We start from the raw sequence: 25942 nt of genomic DNA on the forward strand, positions 1-25942 counted from the left end.
GCCGAAATATTTAGTACAGTACCGCGTCACTTTATTTGTGGTCATTTGGAGCAGTGCTTGATTAGTGTTTTTAACCGAATGCTAATTACTTGAAGCCTTGACCTGAGTATCAGTCGTTCCGACACCTGAGGGGCCAGCTTTAACAGCAGTGCCACTGCTTCGCTCTTCCGCTCTACCTTTCAGCCTGTGCCTCTTATCAGATGAGCCACTTCAATTCATGTGTCAAACACCTCTTTGAGTGCAAATACAAATGTTCAGCAGCTTTTAAGAGGCAGAAGTGCTGTTTGTGGCTGTGTTTGACAAGGGAGGAAGTGTTTCTGGCCTGTTTGGGAACCCTAGCTAATTCTACCTTTGACTTGCCCGTTGTTGTCTTTGAGCCCCTTTCGCTCTCTGCTCCTCTGGCTGGCTGAGAGTTAGGGATTCATCTTAAAACCTCCCCTTTGTCTGACAGACCGTGGAGTCAGCAGTTATTCTTCAACTGGCGACTTTCAGTGTTTGGTGGTGAAAGAGATGAAGCTGAAACACAAAGGCAAATTAAGGGTACAAAAACACTCGCTATTGTTCCATTGTTGAGGGTCACAAATCGTCAAGTAAAAGCAACACAGCGTGGTTGAAATGTATTCGCCTTCATCCCTTTCCCCCCCTCCCTCCCATCTCCTCTCTTTATATTCATTAGATTCATTATAGGCCACAAAGGACTGCCAACAAAACAGCTTGTGATTTTAGTTGAATTCATCCCCCTCTGAGGCCTGCAGGGAAATTAAAGTAGGTGACTATCACTAGAGGGGGAGCAGGCTTGACACATCTGAAGCTTTCAGTGATGCTAATAGCCAAGCGTATCCAAAATACACAGGAGCTGACCTCAAACAGATTGTGGGGGTTTAAAATCATTAGTTTGCAAATGAAGCAAAAGTACATTGGATCTATGGAAGAATCAGCCCACTCTGAACCTTTGATTAGTGTTTGTCAACTCCCCTTTCTCTTCATACTCCCCCGCCCACTTGCAATCCAGAAATTAATAAAGGAGACATAGCGACACTTTGGAGAGAAGCGCTTGCATCTCCAGCACCTGTTAAACAAATGCACTTAAGGCAGGAATCAAATTGCAGGCAGGTTTAAATTGGTGTAAAATCTTCATTTAGATGATGTCCCCAGGGCCTGCTTATTACTTGAGATTTATATAGCATTAGTTCTGCCTCGCAAATGTGGTGCACCATTCCACCTCAGTGAAATATGAAGAGGTTTGATAAAAAGCTACAACAGCTTCTCTCATTAAAAAAACCTAAACCCTTTAAAGATTCATTAATTTAACTTGTGGCATGCAGCTCTGACATGCAGAGTTCTGTGCTTGTGCCCTTGAGCGCAGAATGTTATACAGTGTGCGAGATGCTGCTGTGGCTCATCGGCATAGGTCTTTAAGAACAGGGCGCGCTGATAAAGTAGGCTACCTGCAACACGAAATACACCTCGCTGCATTTCAGTGGTTCATTTTGAACCGCGTTCCGTTGCTGGAAGAAAGATAAATCTAAAGAATTCCTGTAAGATTCTTTGCACCTGTTGTCTTTTGGAAACCTGCAGTTGGTCACGCTTGGTATCATGTCATGTTGCTGAGAGTGGCACACATCGTAGTGAAGGCTGGAAGCTGGAAGGAAGCGACGACAAAGGCATTTCATTTGGAGCAGTACCCCTATTGAGTATGTCTGTTTCATTCAGCAATCTGTTTTGTTCTCCATCCCTTTCAATTTGTTTACATTTGGCCCCTACTGGAGAGGGACAGTCTATTGATTTATTGTCCCTGTTTCCTGAGAGTGGCGTTAAGAGTGCACAAGGCCCCCCGTCCTCAGGCCCTGCTCTCGCATTGTGTCGCCTCGTTGCTGGCTTCTGTTGCCGAGACAGGCCAGGGAAAGGCCCTACCCAAGCATCACAAGGACCTCACAAGGAAAAAAAAAAAAGCCTCGGCCGCACGAAGGCCTGAGAGACAGCGCCGCTGCACAATGTAGCTTCGTCTGAATAGCAAGCGCTGTGGGGATGTTTGCCGCCCACAGAGGGCTTTTTGTCATCCTCGGTTTTCACTGAAACTGTTTCAGTTTTTAGGTGAGATCTCTTTTAAATATTTTTATATTTACACAGTTTTATTAGCATGCAATTATTTTATATATATATACATATATATATATATATGAAGGAGAGATATAAATGGCACTTTCCCCCCCTTTTTTTCTTCTATCAGTGTGCTTTGCATTCATGTCCTGTGACATCTCTCTTTTTTGCGCGCGGATGCTTTTCCATGAAAAGCACCTGTCTGAAATTCTACAGAACAATTTATACGAGTGAAAAGAATCATTCCAGATGAAAGTTGAAAACGCTTTTGTAAAAATGGCCTTTCACCGGTCTCGCTTGAAGATAAACAATTTCCCATGAATATATGGCTGGGCCCGCTATCTATCACAAAAATCAGACTGTGTCCCATACTGAGCCTATTGTAGTCTATTAAAAGGAATCCTTCCCTGTGGCAACCATTTTGCAGGTTTCAAGTAGATAAATGCCTTCCAAGAGGGATAAGAATGCATTTCTACAAAACTGCATTAAAGAGTAATGTTTGTCAACTACTCCGATAAAAACTTCACAGTCACAATTCTTTTTAGAGGCTGCAAATGCATTGGGAATGTGTAAAGCTGATTGGTCTGGGGAGGCTGCCTACAGGTTAGCAGGCCTCATTTCCAATCTCTGACAGCAATATGTGTCGCCGTGCGCTTCATCCCGATTGCCCATGTTGAACACAAACCATGGTCACTCTATATATGGAAATCTCTGTCTTCAGGGCGAAAAAAAATTAAAAAGGTGAGATTGGCACTTTAACCTCCATGCCCCCCTGAAAATATGTTTTAGTCTGATACATTATACTACTGCGAATTATTTATCAAGAAGATACAAGCTTGATATTTCAAAAAAATAATGAGATGTTGAGGTGGCAGCTGGAATGTTCTGGTCCAGCGAGCAGCATCTATGAATCGGGGGAAATGAAGTAAATATGGCAGGCTGGGACACACCATGTGCTGAATGCGAACGAGTGGAATGCGGCGTTTAGGTGGCAATGGCCCAAAACTTGAAATCTCCCCTTTGTGGCTGCCTTCTCTTTTGGAAAAATGATAGTTAATATTATGAATTCAGTGTTTTAAAGAAACGCTCATATAGGGAATCACCCATTAAAGCTCACTTCAGACCAAAATCAGATGTGTTAAGAAACGAAATTTGAATATCTGCTTCATGAGGTGTTTTTTTTCTATTTGTGTTTATCAGACAGCTCGAAAAACGACGAGTCTAGAATCTATCAGGCAAGAAAAAAAAAACAAGCAAGTGTCGTGCTAAGTTGAATTGAAAGAGCTCACCTGTCGAAACGCTGCGTTCAGAGAACAAGTCATCCGATTATTGCAGTTCATAAAGCGCGATTCAAGGGAGGGGGGGAAAAATCCATTCATACACTTTGAATACAGTTGAAGTGTGTTTCTCCGCAGATGAATGTCATTTGACAAGACAAAACAGAGAAAGTCTGTGTGTGTTACTGCGAATCCTGACAGCCCCTTGTGCTTTGATGAACGCTGCAATCAAGGTGAACCATGACTTGACGGATTCTTTTAAGGCTCAGCAACATGTTTTTCTCGATAAGCTATTCGAGCCCAAACAATGACGTTTAAAGCTCAGGTATGAGTTTAGAGAGACCATTTTGCTCAAAAATCATTTAGAAAATCATTCTCCGTGGTCTCCGTGGTGTAAGATTGTTAATAAAATCTGAACTAACTGAATATTAAGATAAGATTTGATTCACAGTCAAGACACACGTCACACTTGTAACGAGTGTTTGAACTTGCTAACTAAATCAAATCAAATCAAATCACAAGAAAGAAAGTGATTTATTTCAGCGCTCTCCCCCATCTCTTCTGCTCCCCGCCCCAAACTCTCGTCTTTGTTTTGAATTATTTCATCCTCTCAGAACATCCCGTTGCTTTTCAGGGCCCCTTTTGTTCTTGGTGAAGGGGTCTTTTATTTGGGAGAAATCTCCCATCTCAGACCAGCGCTTTGCCTTGATGCAGATCTTCATTAATCTCCAGGGCCACTGCGGGCTCTACAGCAGCCAGCCGTTTTGATGGGAATTGAATTTGATACCGTATTGTGGCTTGTATGGAAGCTAACAATGGGCTGTGTTCCTTCCTGTGTCTGTGCACAATCAGAGAGACCCAATTAAATAATTTGGTACAATAAAAGGGGAACAAAAGGATACCCAGGCATAAAGTGAGGGCTCCAACATTTGCATTCTACCTATTTCTGTATCATGTTAATTAATTCGCTTTGAAACCACGAGGGGAGGCACAATGGAAAAACAGTGCAGCTCATTTCAAAGTATGTCTGACGAAGCTTTATATTCAGGTGACATGCTAAATCAACGTTTTACAATAGGAAAATTCACTTCTGTCTTATTTATTTATTTTCACAAAAAGTTTCTTTATTTGATCACTTGTGAAATTTTGATATCGGAAAATGATTTTTTCACATGACACTGCACATGTATATTTCATTTCCTACAATATATGATAAATTAGAAAAGGCTCTCCTCTGTTTAAATAGGATAATTTTGCATCTAAAATGCTCTTACCTGCTCTTAATTAACAACGTGTGAATTGTGCGATATATAACTGCTTTTGTTGATGGTAATATATCATATTCAATGAAGGGTAAATGAATTATCCACGAGTGGCCCCGTGATAAGGGGTGATGGGACCCATATGGAGCTGTCAGTGGACTGCTGGTGGGCTCTCCTAGCCCAGCCACTGTAATTGAAAGAAATGAGCCATGGAGCTGACACATTAGCAGTCTCCCCAGAGATGGACTACACAGTCCACGCACACACATGCACACACTGATGGACACACATACACTGGCTTACTTTTTATATATCATCTATACAGACTCTGCCTCCCTGGAAGTGTAACCCAGACAATGTCAGCCTAGTTGGCGCAGGGCAGTTGCCCTACTGTAACTGAGACAGGGTGTAAGATTGGGTAGGTCTCCGTCTGGGTTAAGGGGATAATGAGAAACTGCCCTGCAGTGAGTTAATCAGCTCATCGCTCTCCCAGCACTGCCATTTATTTGCTGTTTATTCCCCAGCACAGGGCCCCCAGGGGGAGGCCTGTCTGTGAGGCAGCACCTGCAGCTTCCCCGACGCTTGATTTAGTGCTGTAAATGCTGCTTGTGGGCCAGATTACGCTGGACAGTGATCAAACCCTATTTGCACTCTGATTAGACAAACTGCTCCCTGCACTGACCAGGCTGAAGCAATTCTCCTTTAGCAATTTTATATTGCTGCCCTGTGTAAAAATGATTAACACTGCCTGAATGAATGTGGCAGCACATTCACCACAGCCGTATTACTGCCCAGCCCTGATTCTGAACCGGGCATCTGCATTATTGCTAACCATCAGCCGACTGCTACAACAACATATCTGATATTTATCTGCATAACCACACAAGTTTCACTGTTTTTGTAGGATTAGGTGGGACTGGATTATTACCATCTCCTAATATTCTCAGATAATATATATATATATATCTATATCACATACTATTGTAATTGTTATTAAATAGCAAACTGAATATGTATAATAAAATGAATGCTTTGTGAAATATACTTTATGTTGTGTGTTTTTTATGGCTAATAAGAGAACAACAATGGAATTTTGAGGACATCAACACACACACACACACACACACACACACACACACACACACACACACAGCATGCTTTGTAAGTGGTAATGATTATCACATGTTATTAGTGTTTTATTGTTGATGAAGGATTTATTACTGGTCTGTGAGCCTTGTCTTCTTTCGTAGGCTTTCAAATTCTGCTCTTTCTTCAAAGTCGTCAGCATCTGCGAGACCTGCACAAGGTGTCCTTTAGTGTTATGGTGCAATGATGAGACGTGTCTCTCTCCCAGCTAGTTACATATAAACATGTCATCAGGAACATTTGGCCTCAAGGTGCACTGGGTACCCTTAAGCATCATTTTGCAACACATAAAGTCAGTTTTCTAAACTGCTTATTTTAAACTGTTAATTTTTCCTAAACCTAAAAAAGACATTTTTGTGCCCAATTTTTTGAGTGCGTTAGGACACAAATTGCACCCCCTACCTGCCTACTAACATCCTCTTTAGAACAAGTATTACATACAGTTTCAGCTTTGCAAAAAAACTGTAAGATATTGCTCTAAAAAACAATTATCAATGAAGACATATTAATAATTATAATTCCATTGTTTAACTGCAAAATAGCTAATGACTAAAGTTTAGTTAACTATAAATTTAGCATTTATTATCACTCATTTTAAACTGGTACCAAAGTAAAATACCTGCCTGAGCCTAGAAAAAGCAGCATGTCCTGCTTTGGGTTATAAATAAACTTGTGTAGGACTAACTCCTCAAATTAAAATACAACTAATCAAAAAGAGGAGAAGTTGCTGCGAACCCAATGGAGGCTATGCTCGTGTTGGTCAAATTATATAAGTCATTATTTATGATATTTTTATCATTCTTCCTACTCTCAATGTGTACATATGAACACATTCACATATGTGTGCACTCACTTCTAGGAACAGACAATACATCCTGTAACCTTCAAAGGTATTGTATAGAGAGAAGGTCTCCTATTCCTTTCAGAATGGAAGGCACTCCACCTTGGTCATTGTACAGCGCATTTTCATGCTTTAGTGCTGGACAAAGCCTGCTCTTTCCACCAAATGATCAGACCATCTTAAATGTTTACACAATGCACCTGAGACTGAATGGGAACCTGTGTAGTGCACTGGCAAGGTCTCATTCATTTCATTCTGTGCAGAGGCTAGCAAAGTATAAATGATGTCGTTTTCTGATCTGCTCTTTTTACCCTGATCCTCCCTCGGACTTTCTCCTCGTCGTCTTTCATATTTATTGTATTACCATAACCCAACGCAAGACCCATTTAGGACTGTGCTTGAGCGACTGGCAAGCGCACTGAGGCAAAGGGGTATTATTGTGAAGAAAATGTACAGTATAAACAGCAGAAAAGAATAGATGGCAATGCTCATAATGGAATCTGAAAGCTTTCATTTTTCCCTCATTGTCTCTCCTTCCTTCTCTAAACAACCTTCCTCTCTCCAGCTATCGGAGCAAAGTTCTCTGAGAGAAAATGAAGTGCATTCATGCATCGTGAAAGAGGCTTTTAAGGTTGAGTACAGCTCAAACAAAAAGGAAGGTGAGCTACGGCTGGCCCGGGTATGACTCAATCTTTGTAACCTTGCTGTGCATAATTTAAGAATCGTGATGAAATGAATGGAGCTGGCTATGAAGCGCATCCATCCCACAATGCTGGGAGTCTTATTGGTATTCATTAGCACTTTTTGTCTGGGTTGCTTAAGTGACACAAGATGTTGTACGTTTTGTGGAAATTTTCTACATAATTAAACTCGAGCATTCAAAGCTGCTGATAGATTTCAACTGGCGAACAAACCGAGGTAGAACCAACGCTGTTTATGTTTTATTTCTTTTTTCCAAAGACATCTTACTTGAAAATAATGTCATTGTGCTTTTATTGATTTGGAATGGCAAACTGATATACATCTTAAAGATTAATGTATGCTTACGATAAGATACAAAGAGCATTTTTTTTTTCTTAGCTGTCAAGCTCCCTCCCATTGCTCCTGGGCCCTTTCTCTCTTCATTTTGCTAACTGGTGCTCAAAGCTTCTCCTCCGCTGACCAAGCATCAGCTTCCCCGCGCTGATAAATGGGCTTCTTTGAATTGATGGCAGGCTGGAGGAAAAAGAGATAATCCTAGATAATGTGGACACAGTTTTCATTTCTTGTCACCCAATTAAACTGCAATTATCCCACTCGCAGGAGAGGAGAAAAGTGGAAAGAATGGCTAAAGAATGGGTAAGCGAGGCTCCCTGGGACACTTTCTACCAGACACATTAGCCCAGATTTGCTCCGTCCTGATAAAAGAAACCCATTTCTTGCACTTGGCAGTGCGCAGTGAGTGGCAAACCAGCTGCAACCTGGGGTTTAGAAAAGAATGCCTGTACAATGTTTGTGCCATGCCTCAAAGTGGTTGAGAAGAAACAGATCAGAACATATACAGGTTGTTGCCACATTAAAGCAGCGTGGCGTTTGTGTGGCGCTACATGTGTCTTTAGCTGCAGACACCAAGGTTTTATCCCTCAACAGCCCATATGGAGTTTATATATTGTTATTATGCTAATGTCCGAGACACATTGTCAAAAGGGACAAAAGTGTGCATTTCGCGAAACCTTTGTCATGGCTGACCAATGCAAGAACCCTGGAGTTGACTACACAGGGGTTCGAAAACCTTCAAACAGTCTTTCAGCATATCCAAAAGTGCTTTAACCGAGAGCTTGTGTGCGCCCACTGTTCCCGCAAGAATCGACCGCTGCTTTAAAAAAAGGGACGCTTCCTCTGTGAATTGTTTGCCTCCAGATGAATCGAGGCTGGGTGAAACTCTCCCCTGGCACAAAATCTAAGAAGTAAATTAATGTCTTTTGTAATTACTGTTCCTCTTAGTAATTATCACACAGGACAATTTATGGATTAACATATTGATTTCACTTGACCCTTGGCAAGGCTTAATTTGAACAGAGAGGTTACTTTCGGCTTGTGCTGCCAAACGCAAACACCCCTGAGGGCCCCTGGTGGAGCTTTGCTCTTTAGGCATGTCACATCATCTTTAGCAAACATCCCATGGGACGATGATCTGACTCTCGCAGGGTCCCACTCTTTGGTTCTGGTATCTCACTGGGAAAGTAGCTCTGCACGGGTATTTATTTTAGCCAAACATTAAAAAAAAAGAAAAAGGAAAAAAAAAGCACAAGTGAAAAACTAAGAGGAGCATTGGTAAGAGTAATTCATTAATCTTCATGCAGGCGATTAGCTGCTTTGAAGTCTTTGATTTTGAAAAGCCACGTTCCTTGCTTTACTATCCCTCCCTCACAGGCTGTTTAGATAAACATTGGAAATAAACAGATTAGTTAAAATCATTAGGCAAACATCTTAACACACTAACACAGGCTGTCTGCTTTGGATTGCTGATAAGTGGAAGCCCTTCTGCAGTGGCATCTAATGATGCTGTCGCGTGCGCTGCGTGCGCTGGATCGCCGGTGTGGCGGCGGTGCGTTGCTGATTATGGAGAGGGGAGAATACTCTGTCAAAATATGATCAATATTTCCTATAAGTGCCTCCGCTGCTCTGCATGAGTAATGGCCTGATTAAGCGTGCGGCACGAGAGAGGCTAGTGTGAATTCAGCCTCTCCACTGCTGTGTCCATCAAATAATGAGATCACCTGAGACAGCCACTGTCACACACACACACACACACACACACACTCTGAACAGAACATGCTGACGGGACACTTACCCTCTCACTGATCATATTGTCATTCAAGCCAGTGCTTAGGAAGAACGTGCACACAGATGATTTTTGCACACACACAAACATATTTGGAAACATAAAAAAATAAAAAACTGCACAGGTATCGCTAATCTTTCCATGTGTTTTGTGTCTGGAACAAACAGCTCTTACTGCAGTTGCTCGAATGGCCACATGACAACACCCCTACAAAGTGCTCACCGAGAGAGAAAGAGATGCGATATTCAGCCGCAACACTGAGCCATCTGCAGGAAGTTGGTTTCACTCTCGTGAAAAGTGGGACTTCCTTTTCTCTCTCAGTGACATGGTTATTATCTTGGTCACTTAATCTCCTCAAATAAGATTGATTTCTCCTTTCAAGCTGTGTTGGAGTGCCTCTGTCAGAAGGCGCTCGGGCCATGGGAACCATAGAGTTCCAATGCATCCTCACAATTTTCCCATTTGATGGAGGTCACAGTCACCCTGCCTGTTTCTTTGACGTAACGATGAGTCGACGCACAAAGGCTCTTTCATTGTTACAAGTGATGGAGAAAGGCACGGCTATGTGCACAATACGCGACAGGAAAGGATGCAGCGCTTTGAGCGTGTCATACAAATGCAAACAGGCACTCTGAAACTGACAGCTAATTATATACATAGATAATAATCACCAACTGTCAGTAATGTTGTGATCACAAAAGAAGGAAAAGAAAAACTTTTGCAGCTACGTATTTCTCTGGCATTAATGGGTAGTTTAGGGGTAATTAAGGTGTAGATCCAAAATGGAAGTAACATTAAATTTAGTTAGTGCTACAAATGTTTGGATGATTGAGAATCCTCAAAAATTCTAATACATATATAATATATTTAACTCTTACATTCGCCAGAATATATATTCATTCACAGCACTGTTTGGTCTCTGTCAAGGTCAGTCTTCTGGTTCAAGCTTAGTTAAGTCATCTGCTTTTGTTTTTTTCTCTCTTTGGGTTAATTTGACTTATTCTACCTTTCATAAATGACTTTTAGTGGGAATTGGCGAGTATAATGACGTATAGAAAAGGGTAAAAAAAATAAATCACAGAAGGTCATTTTTAATAGGCGACCTGTGAATACTTTGAACAGTCTCGCAGTTTGATTTGATCACATTTAACTTTTGCTTTTCTTCTTTACAGACCCGCGTGTAAAAAAGCATTTAAAAGTATACATTAAATCTTGACCTTTAACTTTTCACAGTTTTTACCTTTTGTTTATTCAGTTCAGATGAGCACAAATCAATAGATTCAGTCTTTGCATCCCATTCAGAACATCAAGCAAGGTGGTTCATCAGGTCAAAGGTAATTAATAAGCTGAACTCAATAAGCTGCCAACTTTTACGCAAGTGTCTTTGACACTGTGCGCAGCGTTAAAGATGAACGATTCACCTTTTGGAATTTTTTTTTCTTTTCCTCCCTCTGAAGGACGACGGGGCACTAGAAAAGCCCAAATAGCATGATACTGCGCTGCCACAGGTTCAAGGAGATTGGATCACTTTTTGTTTGCGGAGTGGCCTCAATTCAGCTCGGACATAAAGAGTGAGAGACTAGGAGAGGACTGAGAGAGAGCAGTCTTTGTGGGGCTGAAGGAAAAGGGTGGATAAAAAAATTGCCTTGGTGCATCAGTTTTCTCTGATCCCAATTGGAACTATACATGTATCTGAGAGATGAGCTATCTGTGGTGGGCTGTGCCACAAGCAGGCCTTTTCTTCCCTCTGTCTCTATGATGAGTTAGCAGGACCTGGAGTGATAAAGCTGATAGAAGGGCTGCTATCAGGTGGCAGTCTGGGTAATTACAACTCTCTATTTGGGGCTTTGCAGCGATGCTGTGGCGATAAGGGGAATATAATAAGGAAGAAAGGCCAGTGATAATGTATCCGCTAAATGGTTCAAAATAGTCTATCATTGGAAAAGTCATCTCATAGCCCCGAGGTAAGCAAGTATCTTTGGATATGAACCACGGGGCTCTGCCACAGAGAATACGTGGCAGGTTTAAGCTAAACATACACCCTGCGGGCGGGTGGCAGCAATCGCAGTTCAAAAATCTGACTTTTCACAAACGGTTGGATCGGCCGTTTTTTTTTAATGATCCAGGAAGTCATTTGATTGCCGCTGCTATTTTGTTTGCCCCTCGGGGTGTGGAGATATTCTGCAGTGTGAGATTACATATAATACTTTGACAAGCGGCGGTTTAAAGATGAAGGTCTTATCAGCCTGGCGGACTCCACATGCTTCTGTGTAGCCATTCTCCTTCCATAATGTGCTTTCAAAGTTTGTTGTAACTGTCAGTTGAGGTCCTCGAAGATTGAACTGACAATCACTCCCCCCTTTTTCTTCCCTCTTTACCATCATTCAAGCTTTCAGACACACACACACACACACACACTCACACACACACACTCTCGCTCAGTCCTCAGGGCCATTTTGCCTGTTCAAGTCCCCAGTCTTTAATTTGTGTTCTATCTTGTATGGCTTTTTTATTGTGAATCACAGATTCCCTCACCAGGGATCATGACCACTATCAATAGTATTTTCACTAATGTGATTAAGTTAATACTGTGCTCTATGAGGGGATTATTTCTCAATTCCTCTTGATATGCGTAATATTTAGGTTGTGGTTGAGTAAATATTTTGGTTCTTCACCAAAATAATTCCCACTGAGACAAAGACATAAAATTCTGCCCTAAGGAGCAATAAAGACTGTATAATTAGAATGATTAAAGAACTGCACAACTAATTTGGCACTTATTGAATATATTTTGAGAACACAACCTTCAAAATAGGTCACATTTTCAAACCACAAAAAAAAATATTAACTTTATATTCACATTAATTATGCATTTATTCAGACATTCTGTGTGTGACTCATTTGAGGTGATGCTGAAGTCGGCATTGTCTCTTTACCAATCCTGTCATTATGTTGCCTTGCACTTAAGCATGTTTTCTACGTATTGTGAACGCTGTAAAGGAACCTCATTAGACAAAATGACTTCTAATCTAAACGCAATCACCTTTAAATAGTAATCAATGGGATCACTTTCAGCACTAAACTGTTTGTCATTAACACTTTATCAAAGGCTCACTTGAGATAAGACTCTGCGGCTAATGGCGTGCGATAGTGACAAATTGACTTTCAATGCTCTCCACATCACGGGGAAAACACTTTTGTCCTTCGCTGTATGTCACATTTATGCCTTAAAATTTGGGATTTTGTTGTCCTGTTTTCTTTAGCGAGTGATTAGCAAAAAATGTGCAAAAATGATGAAGCGAGTTAACTGAAAATATCCAGTAATTATGTGTGTAACAGAATTATAATTCTCCATCCTTAAAGCGCCGCTTTTATGATAGCTATCGCGCTTTTAAATAGGTTTTAGCTAAATTAATGAAATATTTGGATCCTGATTTGTGCTCTTTATCTGCACACTTAAATCCTTAATCTGAAAATCAGCTGTAAAAAAACCCCCAAAAAGTGGAGCAGTTGTCATGAGCGTGTAGGGGTAAATAAAGATCATCTCAGCACAGTCGAAATGACTACCTTTCGCTGTGGAGGTGTACGTTTCTCTCTTGGCTCGGTCTGCATGAAAGCAGCCATGGTGGCAAAAAAAGGAAGGGGAAGAGCCAGGCAGAGCTGTGATCAGACAAGCAGAAAGAAACCACATCAGGTACACAATCAGGAACCCTCCCTCTCCCTTTCTACAAACCTCCCCGATAATGAGCAAACTTTCATGTGACAGTAAATACTCCCCACTCTGTGGGGTTTGAAGTGGCAAACAGAAGATATTGTTGTTTACCCTCGCTTTTTCTCCCCCCCCCAGTCAAAGGAAAGCCATCAGATAGCAAGAGGTCAACTTGTGTTCCCTTGAAATCAATTTATTCTAAAGACTCGATTCCCCCTCCTTCCAGCTCCAATGGGAGAATAACAGTAAACACTTTGAAAAGTGGGAGGAGGTGAAGTGCACATCCTACAATATTCTTTATAGATGAGGGCTTTTTATGCAAACTGGGATTATCCAGGGATCCTCATCAAGTCTCTCCCCATAATTTGTTGTGCTTTCTCACAGACTTAGTGGAGTGTTGAGCAGAATAAACTGTTTGTCGCTATCGTGGAGATTCTTGCACCTCCAGGGGGTCCTATTTCAGAGTGATGGCTTTAGCACTTTAGAGTGAACTGTGCGCGATCTCCCCGGGTAGGAAAATGTCCCCATGGGCTTGTTGTTGCTGCTGTCTGCCTTCTATTTGCATGATATTTTTCTATTCACTCTTATCATCAATGTGCTGTGAGGTGGGAGTGCTGGCTCCGTCTCAGAGGCTGGACCCAGGCTTTATCGGCAGGTAATTCTCCCACTCTCACTAACTCATGTTGAATTATTTAAGTGTTCCTTCTAGGACCCAAGCAGAGGTTAAAAAAAAGAAGAAGAAGAAGGGGGGGAAACACAGACGGGAATGTTTACTGTTGTTGTTATATTATTATTATTATTTTAGATATGAATTCCATTACAAACTGAATAAATTAATGGTGCATCAGTCTACAATATAATAAGCTCTTCTTTCAAACAGATAAAACAAATCCTTACATTTTTTTCTGAGCACACAACCTCCTTGGTGGCTGTACCCGCCCCGTTAAAGCAGGCCTCAAATCCGCAATATACATCATTAAAACAGAGGCCATAATTTAGTAGGAACTATATATTTCCATGCAGTCAAATAACCCTAACAATAAAAGAGAACAGCAATGAGAAATTCATAAGAAATCTCGAGGGGCCCAGTGACAGCAAGCATGTGCACATACTTACCTCTGCACGTCTAGAACTCCCAACGAGAACTTTCCACTCGGGCTTCTACGTACAGTGTATAGAAATGTTTGCACTTTGGTGTCACGAGAGGTTTACGCTCCCGTGGAGTGAGCGCGTGGTTGCAGGAACGTTATCGATGTGAATGACACGCGAACAAAAAAAAAGGGGCGCGCGGTGCTGAGAGATGCTGCGAGCCAGCTTATAAGCAGCAGGTTTGTCTCTCATCTGGTCCCCGTTTACGGCGCGGATCATCTTCACCTTGTCAGGTTTCGTACCTGAGACAAAAGAGCGATGCCTCAGTGAGCCTCTTCTCTCCGCGGTAATAAAACAACGCTAATCCTTGTAAAAAGAAATGTGAATAAGAAAAAAAAACCTCATCTTCACTTTGGGTCTTTACTGATAACTTTCAATAATTTCCCGACATAATAATAATAATAATAATAATAATAATAATAATGATAATTCCACATTCTATATTGTGTAAACTGGAGATTAGGCTGAACCGTTAAAAAAGGACAACACTAAGGTGAATTGAATTAAACTTCCGTTTATATCCTCATTTAAACGCTCGACCTACAGCCTAATTCCTCATTTATAATATTGTTCGATGCCGCTCTTCTATTTCCTTTTTTTTGTACACACACATACATATATATATAATTATGTACAACAGAGAAGGTGCCAGAACAAGCCACTTAAACCTACAATTTGCTCAACAGGTCCTGCAGATAGCTGTAATTGCTTAGTTGAATATTCGACAACCTAATTTCAGTTGTTGATTCGCTGCCCTTGGGAAAGTCCTTTGAAGTGAAAGTGAAAAGGGGGATTTCAGGAAAGTAATTAATTTTCACCAAGCGCGATTAGAAACACTTCAGACCTCCTCAACATTTGCTTATTTACCGCAAATACCGCAATATCAGAAAATTAAAGAAGACATTCTTTAGCTCTCGTGTCGTCTTGTGCTCACGCTACTTTTTTTTTTTTTTTTGAATGGCATTGCCACCCAAGGGGAAAGAGGGAAGGGAAAAGGGACAGCAGACGGAGTCACCGGTGAGGATGAAAGGTGAGAAAGTGGAGTGAGCTGGTTTGATTTGTCAAACGCACATATGAAACTGAGAGGAAGTGTCTACTGATACCTTTTAAATCACTGAAAGCACGAGTGTTGTTTTTTTTTTTTTTAACTATCTGATTTTCAGAAATTCAGTACAAGGTAAGAGTAAACGTCAACGCACATCTGTCTGCAGTCGCTTTCCACCCTAAACCTGACAGCGTTATTAATTTTCACATGTGCTGGCGTCCTCAGGTATTTCAGGTACATCTCTTAAGTAGCCTATTTTTTCTTTAAAAAACTAAACGCAAAGTTCTCATTAGAATAAAGCTGCTGGGATGAAAAGATGAAACTACTGACCTTTAACACCGAGGACACACAGGTCTCATATAATACATAAAGCTGTAAATACGAGATGCGCACAACCTTTAAAATCAGGGTGGAATTAAAAAAAAGAAAAGAAAAAAAACCTGTCCAGCAGTCATCTGCGTGATCGCTGCTAGTGCGCATGCGCTAGCAGCACTTTCACTACCTGCCGCACAACCCCTGTATTTCACATGGGGCAGGCGGGAGTTACCATCCACTTGCGTGTATGCTGCTGCTGAGTGCTGGTTGACAGTCTCAGGCGACAAGAGGAAAGCAAGGCACAGTTTTTCTTTTGCTTCATCTTCTTCATATTTACTAAAGCCGTACCACTGCTGGATGGAACCATGAAGCAGGAAACACTGGAGCACTCTTAAGGACGCTGCCGTTTGTACTTTTCGCATGATAATCACCGGTGGGATGAAGAACTGAAGTGTTAAGTAAGTAAGCAAACGTACGAGCTGCAGTCTAAGTGAATCTTCATTTTAATGTCGGCCTGCTGACGATGTCTGAATAAGCTACTCTTTATAACGTGCGTTTTGTTTTGTTTTTTCTGTACTTAACTTGGAAGTTACCTATACTTTGTTTGATTTTTGTGCAATATTTTGCTTTCAGAGACAGTTTGTTCCAACATGTCTAAACCGATGGATCACGTTAAACGTCCGATGAATGCTTTCATGGTTTGGTCCAGAGCCCAGCGCAGAAAAATGGCTCAGGAGAACCCTAAAATGCACAACTCCGAGATCAGCAAGAGACTGGGAGCGGAGTGGAAACTTCTCACCGAGTCTGAGAAAAGGCCATTCATCGACGAAGCCAAACGGCTGAGAGCGATGCACATGAAGGAACACCCAGACTATAAATACAGACCGAGGCGGAAGCCCAAGACTCTGATGAAAAAAGATAAGTTTTCTTTCCCCGTGCCCTACAATCTCGGGGAGCACGACGCACTCAAAGTTAACGGGCTTTCCACTGGAGCACTTTCCGAGTCTGTCATTGGGAACCCCGATAAGGCGGCAGCAGCTGCTGCGGCTGCGGCGGCCAGGGTATTCTTCAACCCCTCCATGTCCGCGAACCCCTACTCATTTTTCGACCTGGGATCCAAGATGACCGAGCTTTCCCCACCTTCGTTTCCGTACGCTTCTCCTTTGGGCTACCCGCCGGGAGGCGCTACGGCTTTCACCGGGACTGGCAGTGTAGGTGGCGGGACGCACACCCACACTCACTCACATCCGTCCCCGGGAAACCCAGGCTACATGATCCCGTGTAACTGTACGGCCTGGCCCTCAGCAGGACTCCAACCACCCTTAGCATACATTCTGCTCCCCGGGATGGGAAAACCTCAACTTGAACCGTACCCTGCATATGCTGCGGCATTATGATAGGCCCACTTTGGACATCTGAGAAAATGAAATGTGAAATCAAAACAAACAGAAAAAAAGCTATTCACGCAAGAGTTTTATTGTGCATGCACAAACTTGTACATGTGATGAAGTGCTCGTCGTCTCAGATATCACATGTGTATGTATATTGATTAATGCCTTTATCTAAGGTAATGCTTATTTAGAGAACTCTCTAATCTATTATTACCAAGCCATCACTTCACACAGCCACAAGGAAAAGGACTAAAAAGATGGCACACATGCACACAGTTTAGAGAGAGTGAGGTATAAAAGCAGTTTCCCCTTGTGAAAACTCATTTTTAAGGGTGTCCTGATCGATTTCTATCTTTTGCACCTGCCTGACTAACCAGTTTGGAATCAAGGGCAGCATATACAATGACCATGTTAAGGATCAAGGCATTTCCTCGCAAATAAGTTGCTGGAGGTTATAATTCATGGGTCAAGGGGAGTTGTTACAGCACTGTAAATGTGTACAGATAAAAATGACTTTAGTTTATTTGCCGTTATAGGCTTAGTGTTTGAGATAGGGCCAGGAAGATACGTATTTCACTAGAAACCCGGTGTATATTTTGAGTTTTTAAACCGTTTTATAGATGTCTGTACTATTTATTGTTTAGTGGAATCTATGGTGAACCAGACAATTTTTTAAAAAAGTGAATGAGGCTAGTTCTGTATTATTTGCACATGAAACGTAGAGGATGTAATTTATTTTGAAGGTGATATTCAGTTTTAATGCTTTATAACTTTCGGGGTTTGATTCACCAAACCCCATTTTCTTTCTCTTGAAAAAAAAAAAGTTCAGATTTGAAGATGCAGAAGAAGAAGATTAAAAAAAAAGTTGCAGATGGAAGTTTATTTAGTGGGTTTATAATTTCCTGGATTCACCATTCTCCCACTCCTCGTATCATGTGCAGAAAAAAAAGACGTTTTTAACTAACTCTTATGGAATTTGTATGTTTTGTGTTTTCTTTAACCTCCGTTATGTACTTCAAACTATTGCTACTGTTCACTTGTTCAGCAAAGGACTACAATAAAGCGTATTCGGATTAAACGGAAGGGAATCGCGGCTGTAGTTCTTGATGAGATGAACAAGATTGTTATCTTTTCTTTTTCCTGCTCTTGCTCCTCAGTCCAGGTGAAGTGTAAGGTATCCTCCAAAGGCCGCTTTTGTCCGCGCATTGAATGGCATTACTAGGGGGGGAAATCTAAATCAGCCCATTGTTATCAAGAGCCAAAACCTTATTTATCACAATTTTAATCGTGAATAGGAAGGAAGATAAAACTGTGTGGTACTCTGAGCTTTCTTTTTCCCAAGGAGAAAGAAAAAAAGGAGAGAGAGCTGCTTTAAGGCTGCAGAACAAACACGTCTTTTATGCTCTAAATCAGCCTGAGCTGCGCGCTCTGCAGTTAAAAAAAACAAACTCCAAACAGCAATAGCAATTAATGCAAATTAAAAGAAGAATCATTTAAATTTTAAAGACAAATATATAAATGCTTATCACCCGTTTTAAGGAGTGTGCAGTTACGTGTGCGCGTGCACGTGTGTGCGTAAAACAGGTGTGTATGTGCATTACCGCGCACGTAGATTTTTTTTTTTTTTTAAAGTAAAATGCGTAATTTAAGCAAAGCGCTTCTACCAGACTACACTAAGAGATTAATTCATAAGGATCAGAGCGATTATGCAAAACTAATTTGGACAGTCCAGGGATAATTATCTCCGTCACGGTTAATTAAACCCTTTCACCGCTATGTTCTCCATTGTAACACCTCGATCTCTTCTTTTTACGGAACTTCCTTCTTGGCCTGGAAAACAGCGCGTTGTGTTTAGTTCACAGTAGAAAAGCGCAGAGCGGAAAAAGGTGTACTTTTTGACACCGGAATTTGACGCTTTCCTGCAGGTTAGGCCTCCTTAAAAAAAAAAGAAAAAGAAAAAAGAACTCCTCGTTCTTTTTCATTTTGTAATGAGATAATTCTGAATGACGTGTCACGAACGACAAAGCGTATGTTTTTTTTGAGGTGTCATAAAAGGGCAAAACTGTCGGATGAAAACAGAGATCGTCCCGGAGGCTGTGAAAGAATCCGCATTGCGAGTTCAGCGACCATTTCTTTCTCTTTCTTTGACCCTTTTTTATTATATTTTTTTTTCTTGAGGAAAAGAGGAAGAAAGCTGAAAGAACTTTTTCCAACTCTGGGAGCGTTTGGACGGTCGAGAAGGTTTTGTCTGGGAACAAAACGTGGGTTGGGAGGTTTTGTGAGAGTGTTGTTTGTTGAAGTGGAGCTCAGCAAAAGCGGCTGCTTTCCCTCATTGTGATGAAAGCAATCAGTGGTATTTGGAAAACTGTTAGCATTGTGCACTTCTTCTGTGTCCATTGTGGAGGATTTCTTTTCACAAGGTTTTTTTCAGTCGATCCAGCTGGCCGGAGTGAATAGCAGTGCAATGTGTACACGCTTTGTCCCTCCAAGCCCTTCAAGTAGCCCACATTGAATAGAGTGAGTTGACACTGCATGACAGTGAAACAACATAATAAAAAATACATGAGCGCATGAATAGAAGCAGGCGCATAAATAAATAAAATGGGTGGCCAAAACTGGATAAACTGAATGACAAAACGGTGAAAGGGGAACAAAAAGATATTTAACACGCTAGATTAGCATTAGAATGCAATCTACAAGCCAGAACAATTGATGAATAGGTTTACCGGCCAAGAAAGAAATGGACTAAATGCCTTTTGAATAGATAGCCTATGTTTTTTCTGACTAAGAGGGGAACTCAATGGGAAAGGTGGAGATATAACTATGGAACAAAAGTGGGAGAAAACTTTTTTTCTCCCCCTATAAAATGTTGATTCTCTTGCAGGAAAACCAGGAGAAATAAAATCAGATTCTGGCGATATAATATATAGCTGGAATAATTTGGGGATGATTAAAAGTCTAAATACTTGGATATATAACCAAGCTAAACTGACAGTCTCATCAGGGGTAATTCTTCAGGTTTTCTTGACTTTTGATCCTTATCCTTAGTTTTGTAATTGCAATTACAAAAATTTTTTTTTCAGTAGGTGAAGTTTTCTCATTTTACTGTTTCTGTGTCTGAAAAAAAGTTAAATCTGGCCACAGAAAGAGCTGCATGATAAGCATATGATGTAATAAAAATAAAAAAAATAAAAAAAATTTGAAGGTGCTAATCATTGTGAGCAACTGTTAAAAAACACTGGAGGAATTCAAAGGGTTGTTCAGATTAAATAAAGATTAAATAACTCTTTTATCTAAACCGAAAGTAGTGCAGTAGCAGCGCTCCGTCAGGTACAGTGCCTTTTGTTGGCATCAAGGGAGTGAGGCATAGAAAGCATTTATGTCTATTTGATTTATCTGAAGTGTGTACATGAGATAAGGACTTCTTTTTCTAAAGAGCAGGGTGTAAATTAATTTTAGACTTTATTGATGTCTGTTAAACTCTGAGCAAAACTGGCAGCACGGATCTGACATGAAAAGTGCTTTTAGCTGAAGTGTTATTCATAGAAAATATTAGTCCAATACTCAGAGAACGCTCAAAAAATTGATAAAATAGTTTAAATTCAACCAAATTTAAGAGACTTTTTTATTTAAACTGTGACCAGTTAAAGAATATTTTTATAGGAAAAAATGGCAAAGACTGAAATGAATGTTTTCATTAAAAAACAAATCCAGATAATACATGCCTTGGTATTTTACTCTAGATATTGACAGTCAATACAAAGGTTTCTACATAAGATTTAAAGCCATGGCTGCCTTGTGTTTTCATAAGCCCCCGCCTGATGCCCTGATATCATTATGTCTTAGTGTTAAACCCTTTATGTGCCTGTAAGACATTTGTAGAAGTGAGATTAGGCAAATTAACATACATATGTATCACCAGTTCAGCCATGTTGACCTTAGAGGGATCTACAATGGTTTCCTCATCTCTAATTCGCCAAGGGCTGCCCCACAAGCAAGTGGATTATCACCTGGCTTCAATGGCCTGAGATGGATCATTTTAGTATTTCTTCTGACATGAATAATACATCAATATCATCTGTTTGAGGATATTTTCTCAATTTGTTTGCAGGAGTCTGCTTCTTGCTCACCTGGTTGTCATAGCATGTGTGTAATGCTGGGAGATATACAGCCAGTGCTGGCTTCTCCGCGAGGAACCTCAAAGAGTCTGATCACTGAGTTCTCCATCTCATTTTAGGCAAATCAAAGTGTGAAAAGTCTCTCCTGAAGCAATATCTCCATCATCAGGCTGGGTCAAGAATGTTTATGGAGGCTGTGTGCCATATTACCTGTAATCTCCAGAGTATGAACTGCTGTATTTCTTACTTCTCTATGCTCCCAGGAGGGGGAAAAAAATGCCAAAATTATCTTGCATTGCACCTTTTCCGCAACACTTCAACATGGCAAATCAAAGCCTCAAAACCATACATGTCACTGTGCCCAAGGTCACCAAGAGAAATGAGAAATCTCTGTGTACTGTACAGTCCATCCCTATAAACATGGCACACAGCCTCTGAAGTCTGACTCTGCCTTTAAGAAGTCCAAGTTTGTTTAATAGTACATAATGCAATAAGTAGATGGACCCCTGCTGGAGTTCAGAGAGGGGATACTTGAATTAGGTTGGGGGCAAATGGGTGCATGCGGGAGGGGTGCTGGTTGAGGTGATCGTGAGTTTTGCAGGTGAGATGAGTAACCTGCACTTACAGTCTGTACAGTCTTTAGCAGCAAAATTGTAACCCCGCTTTATTTATTGCGGTTTGTTGGCATACATTTTAGATCGGTAAATTTTTATAATTGGACAATCTTGAAAATAAAACTTTAACGCTTCTCTGTATGAAAACATTCCCGCCTCATGTTGACAGGAAAATAAAAACATTTTGTGATCCTGCAGATTATTTAACTCTAATATTTCGAGGCTTTGTAACAGGTCAAACAAATTCATTTGCTTAATGCACAAATTTTATATTTGAAGAATTTATTTCAGGAAATAAAAAGTTAGTTGTATTCAGGGTCCTCAAATAACTCAAATAATATTGTTCATTGTAAAGGGTTTCCATATGTTCTGTATCGGCTCTCCTTTTGCACCACTACTCTTCTCAAACCTTAAATGTGTGTAAATGCAAAAATAGTCCGTGTTATATTTTAATCTTGATTATATAAGAAGTCTGCCACTGAGTCAAGCATGAGAATATAATACATGAATTAGATTAGTAAGTAGATGACTATAGAGGAGCACACTTTTAACAATACATTTTTCAGAACTGTACAAAATTAAAGAAATATTTTAGATGTATTATATCACACAAAGGTAAAAATGTTGCATTGACATTTATTTCTTCATGGCCCATACAACATGTGAATTATTTCACATTTTTTTATGTAAAACATGTGCTTTAACACCAATTCTTATTCTGCTGCCTTCATGAAATACGCAGTTTGTGGTACAAGGATGAGTTATCATCTAACACCCTTCTCCAGTTAGCATTTAATTTTTTTAAATGTGAAAGGAAAGGGAAACATATATAAGGGAAAATTAGATTTTGTCATTTTTTTGAAATATAAAATAAAATATAAAGGATCCAGCATAAAAAAAGCTAAACACGAAGAACACCATGTCTTTTCAGACTGTAAATATAAGAATAAAATAAATGCACAATGAATAGATATTTCCCTCATCCCCTCTACTCCCACCCAGCTACCCAAATCTCTTAATAATTATTAGGTGAAACCTTCATTTTCAAATAGTCAGTAGACAGAGAACTGTGTTGTGCACAAGCTTGTAAAGGCAAACAAGAGTGTCCACTTTATCCGGGGTTAATTCCAAAACAGAGAGAAACATTCAAAGCGAAACAGACCCTCCTCTTAGCATTTTGTCTGACTCTAAAGCTCCCACTGCTGACTAAAGGAACTCATTGCACTAATGACTTTTTAACCATGCTGAGCATGAGGAGGAACATTATTTCAGAAATCATGTTCAGGCGTTACATAGGGTGGTATGCAAACATAAAATCTGAGAATACTGTACACAGGTATAAAATTGAGAGAGAAAAAAAAGAATTGCACATGTTTTCGGCGATAAAGTCACAATTTTGAGAAGATTTAACTTTATATAAAGATCGTATAGCTTCAAGGTAGTCACTGAAATCATTAAGTTAATAGCCCAAAACATGAGGCATAGGATTATTCTATGAATCCATCAATAAATTAGAATAATGTCAGCGAGCAGCCTTAACAAATGTTCTTTAAACTGACATGACATTTTTTGTTCCATTTCCAAATGACCGCTGGCTGAGATTGCTGGGTCTCGTATTAATTCTCAGGTTTTCAAGGAAAAATATATCTATCTTAAGTAGAAATAATGAAGTTGAAGAGCTGATGCCCCGAGGAGCAGTCACAAAGAATTATATCTTTCTATAACACAGGACACAGGCAAAAGATAAGTACCTGTCAGTTGGCATACTCTCTTCTACATGTGCCTATCAATAAAAGAGATTATTTTCCCCAGTTATTACAACAAAGATCTGGGGGGCTCGAAGATTGCACCTTTAATGAGAAGGAATGATTTCCTCCTGCACACTCACAACCACACTTGAAGTGAGTGAGCTGTAATGCCATCACCCCCCCCCCCTCGATTTTACAAGAACTTATTAAAATGAAATATTGCCAACATTAATGCACAGGGATTATTTATTACATTTTAACAGGATTATGGTGTGCAAAGCTTGATTTGGGATTCATACCCTGCATTGTGATATCATGGTTTAGCAGTCAAATTGTGCAGACTTGTTGTAATTAACAGTGGCAAAATAGATCATTGCCAAATGATATGTCGCTCCATGAACTAATCTTTGTGTACTGAAATGTCGGGAACCTGAAGAATGCATTCGCTGGATGGGAACTGGGATTTTGTCTTTTGGCTTACGCTACTTTTCTCCTACTTTTCTCTCAGAAAGACATTGTCCTTAACTCCATTACTCTCATAGCTGTTTATTTTTTTATTGAATTTTATAGTGTCAGGTGCAGCGCTTTATTTAATAGACTTGACACTGATCTCATGACTGTGGCTGTCAGATTGTTTTTTCCGCACTCAGTCTCACAGCGAGCCATGGTGTAATGCGCTGGAACAACTTTATGGATGCCTTAGTAATGACGATATAAAGACGCTAGTGTATGCACCTTGATGACAGTAAAGCAATAATTTGTTTGGGCACCTTATCATATTCGGCAGAAAATCCAACACATGCAAAACACGTCTTTAATCTCGAAAACATGGCCGGTTCATGAAATGTGCTATTAGTTATGCTGATGAAGGAGCATGACTTCATACCTTAATTGTGAAGTAATGTGAAGGTCCTCAGAACAAATCTATTATGTATGGTCCTACCAGACATCACATGCAGGGGTCCTTCAGACATCCCATACTCTTTAGCCACACCATCACGCTGTGCCTAGTCAAATTGTGTTGTGGAAATTTTCCATGTTCTTTGTTACAGCAAAAGGGTTACATTGAAGGTAATGGCTTTTGAACGTAGTATTTATACCGGCTTTGTTTGCTTGTGTGTGGGAAGAAAAGGGATCTATAAAAGGATGTGAATGGGGAAAGCAATCAAAAGTCTGGCCTTCACTTTCGCTGTGCTGCTAACAAAGATGATACAAGGCTAGGAGCTGCTGAAGTACCTGCATATAGAGGGACATCTCTCTCTCTCTCTCCTTTGAGCCACTGAGAGGTGCTCCTCTCTAAAGGTTTCTCTGTTTTTTTAATCCACATGTAAGATGTATAGTTTTATTCAAAGTAAATAGCTCCCTGACCCGCTAATAGCCATTAAAATTGTAGAGTAAATACACAGCCAGTCCCACAACATCCATGCAACTCTGCAACTTCCGGCATGCTAATTCAAGCACACTAAAGTTATTTGTATGAAAAATAAAATGGGTCAAGTGGAACAGTGCCCTTTGACAGTCCTTTTCAACATAGAAAGAAGCCTTGGAATTATTCCCTTCCACATATAAACTCTCACAGGAGACACGAATGAACTTGAATGTCTAAAACCAAACCTCTACTTTGATATTGATGCAGACAGGTGTAAAAATATACATAGCGAACACAGAGCAATAATAAGAGATTTATGTATGTAGGGCGCAAAAGAAATGCCGAGCCGATGCCTGGTGCTGTCAGGTTCATTTTCCTGTTGCGTCATTCACCATGCCAGTGCACAGTGAAGCCAAATATGGCAGAATCCTCCACTCCTCGTACCACGTGCCTCAGGATCTCTTGTCAGGCAAACAGATGTCTGAGCAGTATGAATTGTTGGATGTTTGTGTGCGCATGTAAGAAATGAGTAAACAAGTTGAAATATTTCCCCCTTAATTTGATGCACAATGCTTCCTGACAGCTAATTCATTTCATGCAGATTCAAGACCCAGTGTCATATGTCAGGTCCTTTCTGCTCAGATAAATATGTGAGCTTGTAGCAAGTAGCTACTAATGCTATATAACAAAATGAGGCAGGCATTGCTGTTTAGCCTGTAATGTTATCAGTTCATTCTGACCCTATCTAACCTTTTACCTATACAGTCAATACACAGAGGTGATAAAAGACCATGGGTGAATGGAGTGTGTGTAATGTTGCAGCCAGCAGCGATTACAGAGGTAACACGAAGACTTGGAAGCAAGACTAAGACAAGGCTTTCTACGCGTACTAAATTGCTGGACAGCTCCAGGGCTGACATTTAAAACATAACATCACCAAACAAAAACACATTAAAAGAGAAAAGCTGAGCAGGGGGCTTTGAGGAAAACCTGAAATTCAAGTTTTGGCGAAGGCAACTGACCCAAATTTCCTG

At 40.4% G+C, this 25942-nt stretch overlaps 1 protein-coding gene across 1 annotated transcript; it reads left to right on the top strand.

Annotated features, from left to right (window-relative positions):
* The first annotated feature begins 15864 nt into the window (after positions 1 to 15864).
* On the top strand, positions 15865 to 18142 carry sox21b (SRY-box transcription factor 21b). The gene is made up of 2 exons (XM_003447285.5): positions 15865 to 16126; positions 16302 to 18142. Exon 2 carries the CDS (start codon positions 16319 to 16321, stop codon positions 17063 to 17065), a length of 747 nt encoding a protein of 248 aa, XP_003447333.1. The 5' UTR covers positions 15865 to 16126; positions 16302 to 16318; the 3' UTR covers positions 17066 to 18142.
* The last annotated feature ends 7800 nt before the right edge of the window (positions 18143 to 25942 follow it).

The sequence above is a fragment of the Oreochromis niloticus genome, linkage group LG16, assembly GCF_001858045.2.
Source record: "Oreochromis niloticus isolate F11D_XX linkage group LG16, O_niloticus_UMD_NMBU, whole genome shotgun sequence".
Taxonomy (NCBI): Eukaryota; Metazoa; Chordata; class Actinopteri; order Cichliformes; family Cichlidae; genus Oreochromis; species Oreochromis niloticus.

Coding starts and splice junctions, on each gene's coding strand:
- sox21b (XM_003447285.5), top strand. CDS start 16,319: ATGTCTAAACCGATGGATCACGTTAAACGTCCGATGAATGCTTTCATG.